General features: G+C 41.9%; 1 protein-coding gene across 1 annotated transcript in view; it reads right to left on the reverse strand.

Annotated features, from left to right (window-relative positions):
- Positions 1-12,588, reverse strand: part of LOC140211217 (guanine nucleotide-binding protein G(i) subunit alpha-2) — a 321,281-nt gene that overhangs the window by 20,786 nt on the left and 287,907 nt on the right. Inside the window, exon 7 of the mRNA XM_072280827.1 lies at positions 10,291-10,444. Coding sequence (XP_072136928.1) covers positions 10,291-10,444 — 154 coding nt within the window. The remainder of the gene's footprint in view (positions 1-10,290; positions 10,445-12,588) is intronic.

A 12,588-nucleotide genomic window follows, 5' to 3' on the forward strand; every position in this document is an offset into this window, starting at 1 on the left:
GGACTGCACTGGCTCACGGAAAGAGTCCTCATCGAACCCTCTCCTAAACCTGCTCATGCCCCCACTTCATATTGAACTTCCTTCTGAAAGTTATATTTGAATTGACTATTGCCAAACTTTCAAACAACAAATTCCACAGCAAAGGGCTGAGCATACAAAAATACCAAAACCACCAGTTTGAAAGGAGCCTCAAGAATGCTATCCAGTGTTTAGTTTTCATTCAGAAATGCTTGGGTGAACAGAAACACCACAGATGAACATTGCTGAGCAAAAGGAACAGTGTCAATGCAGGAACTATCAAAAGTTATTTCATGCTGCTAAGCAAAGGATTGATTTCTGAACATGACCAATTAGTTCAAGCCAGTGTCAAATAGAAGAAAGCAGGTAATTAGGAAGGAAATGCCACATTAGCCTTTATTCCAAGAGGACTGGAGTACAAGAGTAGTAGATGAGACCTCTGGAATACGAGCAATAATTTATCCTTTCTCCCAAGAATTCCCTTGTTACGGAGATCGTGCAATGAAAATTCACTAGACAGACTCCTGGGACGGCAGGCTTGTCAGGTAAGGAGTGATGGAGGAAGCGAGCCCTGTACTCTTTCCAGCTCAGAAAAATATAAGGTGACTCCACTGAACGATTCAAAATTCTGAGTGGGCTCAACAGGGTAGATGAAGAAAGTTTCCTCTGAGTCGTCTAGAGATTGGGGTCACATTCTCAAAACAAGGAGTAAGCCATTTAGGAAGAACATTTGGAGAAATTTCTCCAGAGGATAACAAATCTCTGCCTAAGAAGCTCACGGAGGCAGTCTTTATTCTACTTAGAGATACAGCACGGAATAGACCCTTCCGGCACCGAGCTGAACGGCTCAGCAACCCCCAACAACCCCACTTTAACCCTAATATAATCACAGGACCATTTACAATGACCAATTAACATATCCAGCAAGCCTTTGGACTGTGGGAAGAGACCGGATGACCCAGAGAAAACACATGCATTCCCTGAGAATGTACAGAGACTCCTTTCAGAGGACGCCAGGATTGAACTCTGCCAACCAGAGCTGTAATAGCGTTGCACTAATCACCACGCTACTGTTACACCCAATTATTGACTGCATTTAAAGTAGAGAGCAACAGCTTTCTGTTCAATAAGGGAAAAAATGGGCTATAAGAATAGGGCAGGAAAATGGTGCTGAGGTAGAATACACCACAATTCTGTTGAATGGCAGACTGGCTTGATTAACTCCGGTACTAACACCATTTCCTTTCCACTGAACAGTAGTAAACATTACAGCAAGTAACATAATCAGAGTGAAGCAGACAAAGCTAAAGCATTACCCTTTATCCATTGTGCATTTCCTCGCGGAAGCTTACAGCTATCCACAGATCAACTGAACAATGTGAACAGCAAACAATTATTACAACAGTGCACTGTATATTGTATTAATACAAGAGGCTTTCAAAAGAGGTTATATGCCATGTGACAATGATACTGCTAGTAACTTGCTGCTCTCTTCATAATACAAACTGGCTATGTTATACTCAGCTAACTATTAGCAATTGTATTGTGCAAGAGTGAACCAACCACGCTTTTGATCTCCTGGCAACTTTTAATAATGCACATCATATAGAGGCTGAGTAATGTCGTCCATTATTTATGAATACAGAGAAACAATTTGACAATCGCAGCTGCCAGGACAAAGGTCTCAAACGCAATTCACTGAGATTAAGAATATATTTATGGTACAGTTCATACAAAATAACCACATTTATTTAGCAGCTTTTATATAAAAAAATACACATGAAAGTGTTCCAAGAGAAAGATCAAGAAATACAAGGATTATAAAGCATCTGTTGGTGGTATCAACAATAGATGTGCCCTAGCTAGCTAGATACATAAGCCAGGGCAGATATGGAGAGCAAGCTGTTGCCCATGTAGCAGGCCCCCCTCTCCATGCAGCTGATTAAAAGGAATGGCAGAGACTGATACAGTTTGGCACCAGTGACATCGCAGGAGTTGCCAGTCAGGGTTGAACTCGACCCAAGACTGCCTTAGGGGATCAAGAAATTAAGAGTCATAGTTATGCATCAATGAAAATCCAACCTGTGCTTGGCAACCAAGGAATCTTTCTGGTTAACTCCCTTTCACTTATGTTTGGCCCATAAACCTTTTCTATCCAAATTAGTGAAGGTGCCAAGTATCAAAAAACAAGGCGGGGAGTTGGGGGTGGGGTAAGGAAGAAGGACTATAGATTTGGAAATCAAAATAAATAAATAAATAATGAAATAATGGAAAGTGATGCAGATGTCTGGCAAGCCAGGCAGAAACTGGGAAACGAGAAACAGTGAATGTTTAGTTAAGGGTGACTACCTTTATCAACAGTGCAAGTCCCTGCAACGACTAGGTTGGGTATGATAGCAAGAGTTTGTAGGAGGTAAAGCCCTGATCAAGTTCTGGGGGTTGTTAGGTGAGATACACTCCAGAGATGTGTTGCAGGGAGACCAGGAGAAAAAAAATGGTTGCAAATAAAGACTTAAATTCAATTGCTGATCACAGAGAAGTTCTGATGTCACTTATGGAAAGGAGCAGGAGATGAAGTGAACCTTGTGATTCCACCCCCCCCCCCCGCCCACCTCACTCTCTGAGTAGCTTGGGTGCCACAGAACTCTGATTAGATCTATGGAGACCTGGAAGAAGAGTGTAAAGGAACATCAAGGGTTGAAAGTTGGATGAGATCAGCTGAGGTATTCCAACCTCAAATGCTGATTACACACTGAACGAATTTCGGGCATCTGTCTGAGAAAGAAGTCACATGGTGTCTTGAAATTGGCCTCTGAGGTTTGAACAATGCTGACCACAACTCACAAATTACGTTTGCTTGTTATTATCAGACTTCAGTATTTCAGAACTTGCTGCATTTGCTACAATACTAAATAAGCTCTGAACTGTATCACATCAATTCCAAGAATATGGCAAGTGTGCCTGTTGCCGATTGATCAAGCGGTGAATTGATTGGACCTCCTACGTCTGGAGGGTTCTCTTTTTGACCAGGCTTTGAGTGCGCATGTTTTTAGCTTGGTGGGCTCGGTTCGCTGCCCAGTGTATGTCATTGCTAACATGACTCAGCAAAAATGTTTAATCATACCACTCTGATATCGTTCTTCCTCTACACATACATAACAAGTACTTAACTGTTTCCAAGATGCTTGAAGTGCCATGAGATTGCAAAAAGTGCTTTATAAATATAACTAGACAACGGGGTGACCCGTTGGGGCACCCGTTGAGAGAAGGGTAGTGCAGTCTGATGTGACCAGAATGAACATTAAATTTTCCTTAATGCTATTGCTATCTCTTTGATTTGGAAATTAAAGAAAAAAAAACTCAGCTTATTAAAGAAGAAAGACGCATAGCAAGACAAATATGTGACCAGAATGAACATTAAATATCCATGAAGTAAATTCGAAGGAATCGGGCTTGCTGAGTCGGGTCTGGAATTAAATGTCTGATGTAATGATGAACTTGGCCTTGAATAATCACAGAAGGATTCCATCGATTCCTCAATGGAGGGACTTCTTTGGCACCAAAGGATGTCATTTGGAAGAGGCAATTGTACTGTCTGACGTTCTTCCTGAACTCGTTTGCAATAGGTTCATCATTGCTGTACAAATCGAGGAGTTCATCAGGCAGAGGCTGCAAATTGCCTATCTTGACCTCTCCCTTCATACAGCAGAAATGTGCGGTTTCTCCAGTGAACAGGAAGGCACGACAGTGAGGGCATACTCTGGTCATCCAACCAACATCAGCAGAGATGTGACGGCATGCGAGTTGTGCATTTTGCCTTGCTCTTTCTCTGTCAAGGTATTGTTGTCGAAAGCAGCCATTGTTGTCTTCAGCAACTCTCACAATAATTGCTCTGTGCTGCATATTCTCGAGTTGATCTTTCTTTTTCTCCTCTGCCTCTTCCTGTCTCCTCCTTCTCTGCCTGTTATTGTCATTCTGGAGATGAGCAGCCTTTTCATCCTTCATTTCTTCTACCATTTGTTCTTTCTCTCTGATCCTGGAGTCGTGTGACCCTGGCCTGATCGAATTCTTGTTCTCTCCTCCGTCTGTGCCTATTGTTGTCATTTTGGAGACGAGCATGCCTGTCCTCCTCTGTCTCGTCTTCTCTCATCTTTTTTGTCCTGACTCTTTGATCCTGGAGTCGTGCAGCCCTGGCCTCATCTGATTGTTGTTCTCTCCCTCTCCTTGCCGCTTCCCAACGTTTGACGTCATCTCTTGACCAAAATGTCCCCCTTCTCTTTCCACGTGGCATAATTAGGCTATCCATATATTTTTACCCTAATGCTTGATAGAAGATAGGAAGCAGTAACACCAAAACCTCCAAGCTGCTGAGGCTGGCCGTGCGCATGCACCGGGCTGCAGCATCGCGGTCTCCATGGAAGGTGGAAGCGGCTCTGTGAGCATCGTGAGGTGCTGCTGAGGCTGGTCGTGTGCATGTGTCGGGCTGTGGTGTCGCAATTTCCATGATGGCCGATCGGATCTCGGTGAAAGGCAGCCTGTTGATCTTTGGCGAATGAGCAATTTTATACAAATATATAACCCTGAACTTTGCCTGCATTCTGTAAGTTAGCACATTTTAATGCAATTTAGCCAAAAAAATGTGCCACTGTAATGCACCGTTTGCACTAATTGGAGGTCACAAACAGAGCATGAGAGTTTTAATAGTATCTAGATGCATTTAAAATAAAACAACATAATTGAGCATACATTGCAAAATGAGGGAAAAATTATCAGTGTTTGTTAGCCTGATAGTTTGAACATTGATTTCTCCAAATGCGGGTAATTTTTTTCTCCTCTTCTCTTCTTCTATTCTCTTCTTCTTCTATTGGCACTCCTCAGGTCCCAATGGTGCCGGATTAGTGAAGATCGACCTGTACTTGCATTTAGATGATGCCATTCACATCTCCTGAACTGGTGACACCTTAAAATTTGCACAAAGTTGCGAATGTGGAAACTCTGACCATAACATGGGGCACATGGTAACAGCATGCCCTAAAAGTGGTTTCAGGACATGACAGACTTCCATTAGCTTTTCTACATATCAATGGTATGGTTAGAAGACTTGGAATTTATATTGTGATAATAGTTTCTATTCCAAAAAGTTACAAGAAAATGAATAACTACACCAAATTTAAATTAGGTGTTACAGACCAACATAGTGTGCCTCCAATCCACACTTAGGGCCACATTTACCTACAAAGAAGCTCCTGTTTATTGAAAATTCAATAAAAGCCCTATTAACTGCTGGAACTATAAGGTTCAGTAAGTCAGGTCAGAGACTCACTTCAACAGAAGATTGTTTTCAAAAGCTCTTGGCATCTGAAGCATCACCTGGTTAATAAAACAGCCCCCTGCAATTCAACTAACTCCGTACAAATTCTGAAATCAAAACTGCACACTCATCAATTTAATTAAATTGCAGGCACTGAAAAAAATCTCGTTAAAAGTGGTGTTGATTGCAACATTAAGCCATCCAGAATAAAAGTATAGTGCAAGGATCTGTGAGAAAGTGACACAGCCAAGGCGAACATCAACATGCTGTGTAATAGAGGGTGTTCGCTGTTTGAAGGACATTTATTATGATGGCTGCTCCATGTTTCCATGGAGGAGCATGGATGACTGCACAGATCATGGACTACTGATGCACATTTCTTTAAGCAGTTTCAACAGTATATTCAGAATCAAAGCAACCAGAAACATGGATTCTTCTGCCCCCATGAAAACTCAAATTCACGTTTTTGTTAACGCAAACACGAGGAAATCTGCAGACGCTGGAATCGACTGTACCTCTCCCTACAGATCCTGCCTGGCCTGCTGCGTTCACCAGCATTTTTTGTGTGTGTTGCATGTTTTTGTTAAGCAAGGGTAGTGGTGCTGCTGGTAGGCTATCCTCTCCAACAGTGACAGGAAAATCGGTGTGGGAGAGTTCTTAAATTGGAAAAGCATTACAATTGGGGCAGTTTCACTCTCTCGACCTCAGAAGTCCAGGTCCCGTGATACGAGTAGCCATCACAACTGGAGTCTTCCTTGGTTGCAGTGGGTGACCATGACTTATTCTGTGCCTCACCGTGCCTTTCTCTCTCCATGGGGCATTGCAGAAGCACCTTCCTGGCCACAGAATCTGCCCAGTCCACCGGAGCTTTCCATACTTGCTACGACAGGCATGTCCCGAACTCACTCGGGTGAGGCAAGAGTATTAAAGATTACTAAACCAAGTTACAACGCAGTTCAGCCAAGACCAAACTAAATGATGAAACAGACTGAACAAACTAATAACCACTCGTGTTCCAGAATTTCAAGCTAGGATTCTGAAGCAGGGCAAATTTGTTAGGTCTGGATTAAGCAGTAGTGTATTCACCACAACTTGGGACAACTGAGTGATATACTGCTCCGACAATGTCAAGAACAATGCTATTGCCCAACCTCGCATCAATCATTGCCCGAATCCCAGTAGTAGTGTACCTTCAGTGATTTATTCCACACACACCACGAGCAGTGCTGCTGTCCACCACTGACAATCTCAATACTGACAGGAACAGCAGTTTGGCTAATTCTCCCATTTACCATAAGACATAGAAACACAGAAAATAGGCGCAGGAGTAGGCCATTCGGCCCTTCGAGCCTGCATCGCCATTCAGTATGATCATGGCTGATCATCCAACTCAGAAACCTGTACCTGCCTTCTCTCCATACCCCCTGACCCCGTTAGCCACAAGGGCCATATCTAACTCCCTCTTAAATATAGCCAATGAACTGGCCTCAACTGTTTCCTGTGGTAGAGAATTCCAAGGATTCACCACTCTCTGTGTGAAGAAGTTTTTCCTCATCTCGGTCCTAAAAGGCTTCCCCTTTATCCTCAAACTGTGACCCCTTGTTCTGGACTTCCCCAACATCGGGAACAATCTTCCTGCATCTAGCCTGGCCAATCCCTTTAGGATTTTATATGTTTCAATAAGATCCCCCCTCAATCTTCTAAATTCCAGCAAGTATAAGCCTAGTCGATCCAGTCTTTCATCATATGAAAGTCCCGCCATCCCAGGAATCAATCTGGTGAACCTTCTTTGTACTCCCTCTATGGCAAGGATGTCTTTCCTCAGATTAGGGGACCAAAACTACACACAATACGCCAGGTGTGGTCTCACCACGGCCTTGTACAACTGCAGCAGAACCTCCCTGCTCCTGTGCTCAAATCCTCTTGCTATGAATGCCAGAATCAGAGAGCAGAATCAGACCATTTTGCCCATTGAGTCTGCTGCGGCATTCCATCGTGGCTGATCTATCATCCCTCTCAACTCCATTCTCCTGTCTTCTCCCCATCATCTGACTCCCTGACTAATCGAGAACTTATCAACCTCTGCTTTAAATATACCAAATGACTTGACCTTCACAACCATTCCTTCATATTTCTTCTAAAAGGACATCCTTCTATACAGAGGCTGTGTTGTCCAGTCCACGAAAGGAAACATCCTCTCCATGTGCACAAACTCAACTTCTGTAGCAGGTTTAACGCAAGACCCACATGAAACAAAAGTTAAGGGTACCAGCTTTCCAGTACAAGGGATTTGCATACTTGAACCCAAGCCACCACATAGAAACCAATGTGGATGATTAATTTTACAATTTAAGTTTTAGATAGAGCAAATGTATCTAGGAATGTTACCACATGCAAAACCAACTAAGTGGTTCATTTGTTTCTGTAACTTATAAAGATACGATGCTGGCAAGGTCAGAATTCATTTTTTATTCCTAACTCATCCTTACACTACTATAATGCATTCTTATCAGGACAATTAACACGTTGAATGAATCTATAGTTACACATGAACAGAGAAAATAGGGGGACCAGAGTTCCTTGTAGGACTTCTGTCACCAAATGGATTTTATGACAAACTGGGCAGTTTCACTGTCACCATATGACCTAGTTCCAATGCTCAGGAATCGAAACGCCTAGAAAAAGTGGTGGATGTAGCACAGTCCATTACAGGCAAAGTCCTTACCACCACTGAGCACATTAACAAGCAGCATCCATCATCAAGGGCCTCCTCTTCTCACTACCACCAAGTTTAGGAACAGTTACTGCCCTACAACTATCAGGCCACTGAACCAGAACGGATAGCTTCACTTACCTCAATACTGAACTGATGCCAAAGCCTATAATCACTTTCAAGGATTCTACAACTCTGTATTATTTATTTAGTTTTTTTTATTATTTGCAGAATTTGTCTTCTTTTGTACATTGGTTGTTTATCAGTCTTTATTATTTATAGTTTTTTCATAAATTCTTTGGTACTTTTTTATTTTCCTGTAAATGCCTGAAAGAGAATCTCAGGGTAGTATATAGTGATGTATACATACTTTGATAATAAATTCACTTTGAACTTTGACTAATATTAGCTTTCAATTCGGCAAATTTAAAACCCCTTACTGCCACCATAGGATCTGAACTCATCACTAAACTGAACTAACCTCAGCACTATTAGGCCAATAAAACAAGCACAGGGCCATTATAATTGATGAGAGGCATTCCAATGGTCAGGGTCAATGTTAGATGTTCTGTCCTAACTGACTATGTTGTTGGTGCAGTGCCATCAGCTGATAAGCAAGCCAGGGAAGTATGATATGCAGAGTAAGCTGTTGCCCACGCAGTTGATGAATTCAAAGGAACGGCAGAAATCGATACAGCTCGGCACTGGCGGTGTCGCAGGAGTTGCCAGTCAATGTTGAATTCAACATAGGACTACCTCAGGGATTCCAGCCCTGGATTTTTCCTTGGGGTTTACTCCCCAAGCCTTCCCCATAAGTGGCTATAGCCGCAAGAAAGCAGAGGTTTGCAATTAGAGTTTTCCTTCTCTTACAAGGACTCATGAGCCCCACCTGCCCGAACTCTATAACCAAAGTAATACACTGAGCCATTTTATACTACAACCTCAATCAACAATTACAATGGGGAAAAGGCGCAAAAGAATGTCAATGGGAATGCAGGCATAGGAGCTGGTTAATACTGTTCATTAAATTCATCTATCCCTTAATTCACTACCTTTGAAGAAAACAAAGATATTATCAAACTCAATTCTGAATTTTCAGATACTAGAATAAAATAAACTGATGTGGTGTGCACACTTCCTCAATCTCCAAGGTTTCCGTTGACATCATCCACAAACTATCGACCTGTAAATGTAATATCTTAAAACACAAGAGATTCAGCTGTTGCAATATGCACAGACGATGCTGGAGGAACTCAGCAGATCAGGCAATGAAGAGGAATAAAAGATTATAGTTTTGGGCTGAGACCCTTCATTAGGACTTGAGTACCGATGAAGGGTTTCAACCTGAAACATTTGATTGGTTATTTCTGTCCATAGGTTCTGCCTGAGCCACTGAGCATTTTGAGAAAGTATAACATTTTGCTCCATTTGAACTATTTCACCAAGCGCAGTAACTCTAACTGTTCAAACCCTTCATGTACTTGTACACTTCAATGGGATTACAATTTAATTATATTGAAGTGAATGCAAGCTGAACCTCACAGAATAGCTTTGCCCAGTAACTTTTGAAACCCTGATGAATACTTGTAACATTCTTGTTTTTTTGCTTCAGATTTCCAGCATTTGCAAATTTCTGCTACAGCCTTCTGAGGGACCTTGTGCAATAGTTGTTTTGAGGCCTGTAGACCACTTTGGAGGTACAGTGTGCCAAGCAAAATATAGCATTCCAGTTCCAAAGACAAAATTCTCTGTGTGTGAAGAATGATCTTAACATTTAAAATTAATGCCAAAATCAAAAGGAAGATTAGGTGCTATGGTAGTGTAGCGGTTAGCGCGATGCTATCTATCACAGCTTGAGGCACTGGCATTCAGAGTTCAACCCTGGCATCCTCTGGAAGAAGTCTGTACGCCACCCTGTGGAATGCATGAATTTTTTTCAGGAGTCCAGTTCCCTCCCACAGTCCAAAGACATACCGGGTAGGTTAACTGGTCATTGTAAATTGACCCGTCATTAGGTTAGTGTTAAATCAGGGGTTGGCAGGCGATACAATTCAAAGAGCCACAAGGGCCTATTCCATGTTGTATCAATCAGTCAGTCAGTAAGCAAATTTGAAATAAAGCCAAAGTAAAAATTTATGCCTGCAGCCTGACATAATTAATTTGATGAACAGCAACATGTAACTATTATTTCTAATGCATTACAGAGCCCATTATTCTCTATCACTAAATGCACACATTATATAACTACCTGTATATTCAGGGAAGCAGATAGTCAAAGGACTCTTGGTGATCTTCTCTTCAAAGAGGTCCTTCTTGTTGAGGAAGAGAATAATCGAAGTTTCGGTGAACCACTTGTTGTTGCAAATACTGTCAAACAGTTTCATGCTCTCATGCATGCGGTTCTAGAAGAGGAAATGGGGTATTGTTTTGTTCTGACAACCATCGTCACACAGCACATGACACCCAATGAGCAATAACAAGCTCAGAAAACAACTGCTCAGTTTAAGCATCTACTTAATCCCATTATACATAATGATGTTTGCATCTCTGTCTCCTTGAGGTAATTACAGATCTCGTACTTAAGATAATTAAGGCTACAAAACAGAACATTTTCTATCTCTGTTCCTTGAGGGTCTCGGACTAAGTTACCCGTACCCCACTTGATGCTAAAGACGGCACGTCCTGGGGTCAGAGGAGTGTGTTCGCTGGGTAAGTGTGTGGGTGGGAGGGAGGGAGGGAGGAACATGGCTTGTTTTGCTGTTGTTTTGTTGCTTGTGTCGTTCTGCTGAGCATTGTGGCCATACTATGTTGGCATCAGAACCTGTGACAATACTTGGGACTCAACCAGCACACTCTGAGATGCGCTGGTTGTCAAAACAAATGTTGCATTTCACTGTGTGCTTTGAGGTACTTGTGATAAATAAACTAGAATATTGAATCTTGAATGCCCAAGCCTCCATTTCACTCCCAATTCCAATGACACAGTTTTCACTTGCCACAACACTTACTTGAGTGGCAAAGGGAAGTACCATAGGTTTAGATAGACTAGAAAATATACTGAAACTTCTCAAATTTACTGCAATTGTCAATCCTCAATCCTCCAGTGAATATTTGAATCCCATCAATCCAGTGTGGATTTGAATACAAAATATACCCAAGGCGCTCAAAATACAAACCCATTTTTTTAAAAAATTGAATCTACTTTTTGCAATATATTTGATATGGCCGTATATGGAGGTGAAGTGGGAATGAGAGAGCTTACAGAACTGAAATAGGAGGGGAGTATTTGGCCACTGAAATCTTCTCTATCATTTAATAAAATCAAAGTTCTAAATTCTTGTAAACACTTGTTCCTACAAAGGATTGCAAGGACTGTTGAGAGGTTCATTGGGGGTCTTTCTTCTACCAATTGGAGACATTTATCAGGAGTGCTGCACAAGCAAGGCAATCCCTTCTATCCTTCCAACAATCTCTTTGACCACACGCCCCCATCATCAGGAAGGGGGTACTGTAGCATTAGGATAAAACTGTTAGGATGGGAAACAGTTTTTTGCCCAAAACTGCAAGACTACTGAACTCCCTGCCTCCACCCAGGTCTGATCATGTATGAAGCACCAGTAGCATTATACTGTACTGTTTACCTTTTAACTTGTGTCATATGTGCATGCTCTTATTTGTAAATTTTTCACTTTGTGTGTAAGTTATATGTACTGTGCTGAGCACGTTGGTCCAAACGAACATCGGCTTGTTTGGCGATATGACAATAAACTTGACCTTGAACACTTACACTCTGACTCTACTCTAATCCTGTGGTTTACCAATTCAGATTTGCAAGACCCCAAGTTTCAATTTTTAAACAGCATTGAATGCAAGGCTTAAGAACAACCCCTTCCAGGCTTTGTGCTTGGGTTTGGCATTGAACCTGCACCTAGTGGCTTTGGGCAAATTTCCAAAATTTATTGGTCACATACCTCCATTAAAATCACAGCACCACCCTGGCCTACCTTTCTTCTGCTCACAAAGCATGTTATCTATGAAGGCTAGTTTTACATGAACAACATTCAACAAGTCAATAAGATAGTTATGAAAGGAATGTGGAGTGCTGGTTTTCATTATTTGGGTAATTGTGTTCAAGAGCTATGAAGTAACATTGTACCTCTAGAAAACTCTGGTTAGACCACATTTAGAGTACTGTGTTCAATTCTGGTCCCCTCATTATAGGAGAGATGTGGAAGTTTTAAGAGATGGTGGGAAGGGTACATACCAGGATGTTGCATGGATTAGTGAGCACGTCTTATGAGGATATGTTGAGACCCCTAGGGGTTTTCACTTTGGAGCAAAGAAAAATGAGACGCAACTTGACAAAGGTGTACAAGATGAGAAGATGCATGGATTAAGTGGTAGCCAGAGACTTTTACACAGGGTGGAAAGGTGGAAATGACTGATACAAGGGGGCATAATTTTAAGGTATTGGAGGATAGTTTGTTTGTTTTCAAACACACAATAAGTGGTGGGTGCATGGAACACCCTGCCGCAGGTGGTGGTA

Source organism: Mobula birostris, chromosome 16 (genome assembly GCF_030028105.1).
Source record: "Mobula birostris isolate sMobBir1 chromosome 16, sMobBir1.hap1, whole genome shotgun sequence".
Taxonomy (NCBI): Eukaryota; Metazoa; Chordata; class Chondrichthyes; order Myliobatiformes; family Myliobatidae; genus Mobula; species Mobula birostris.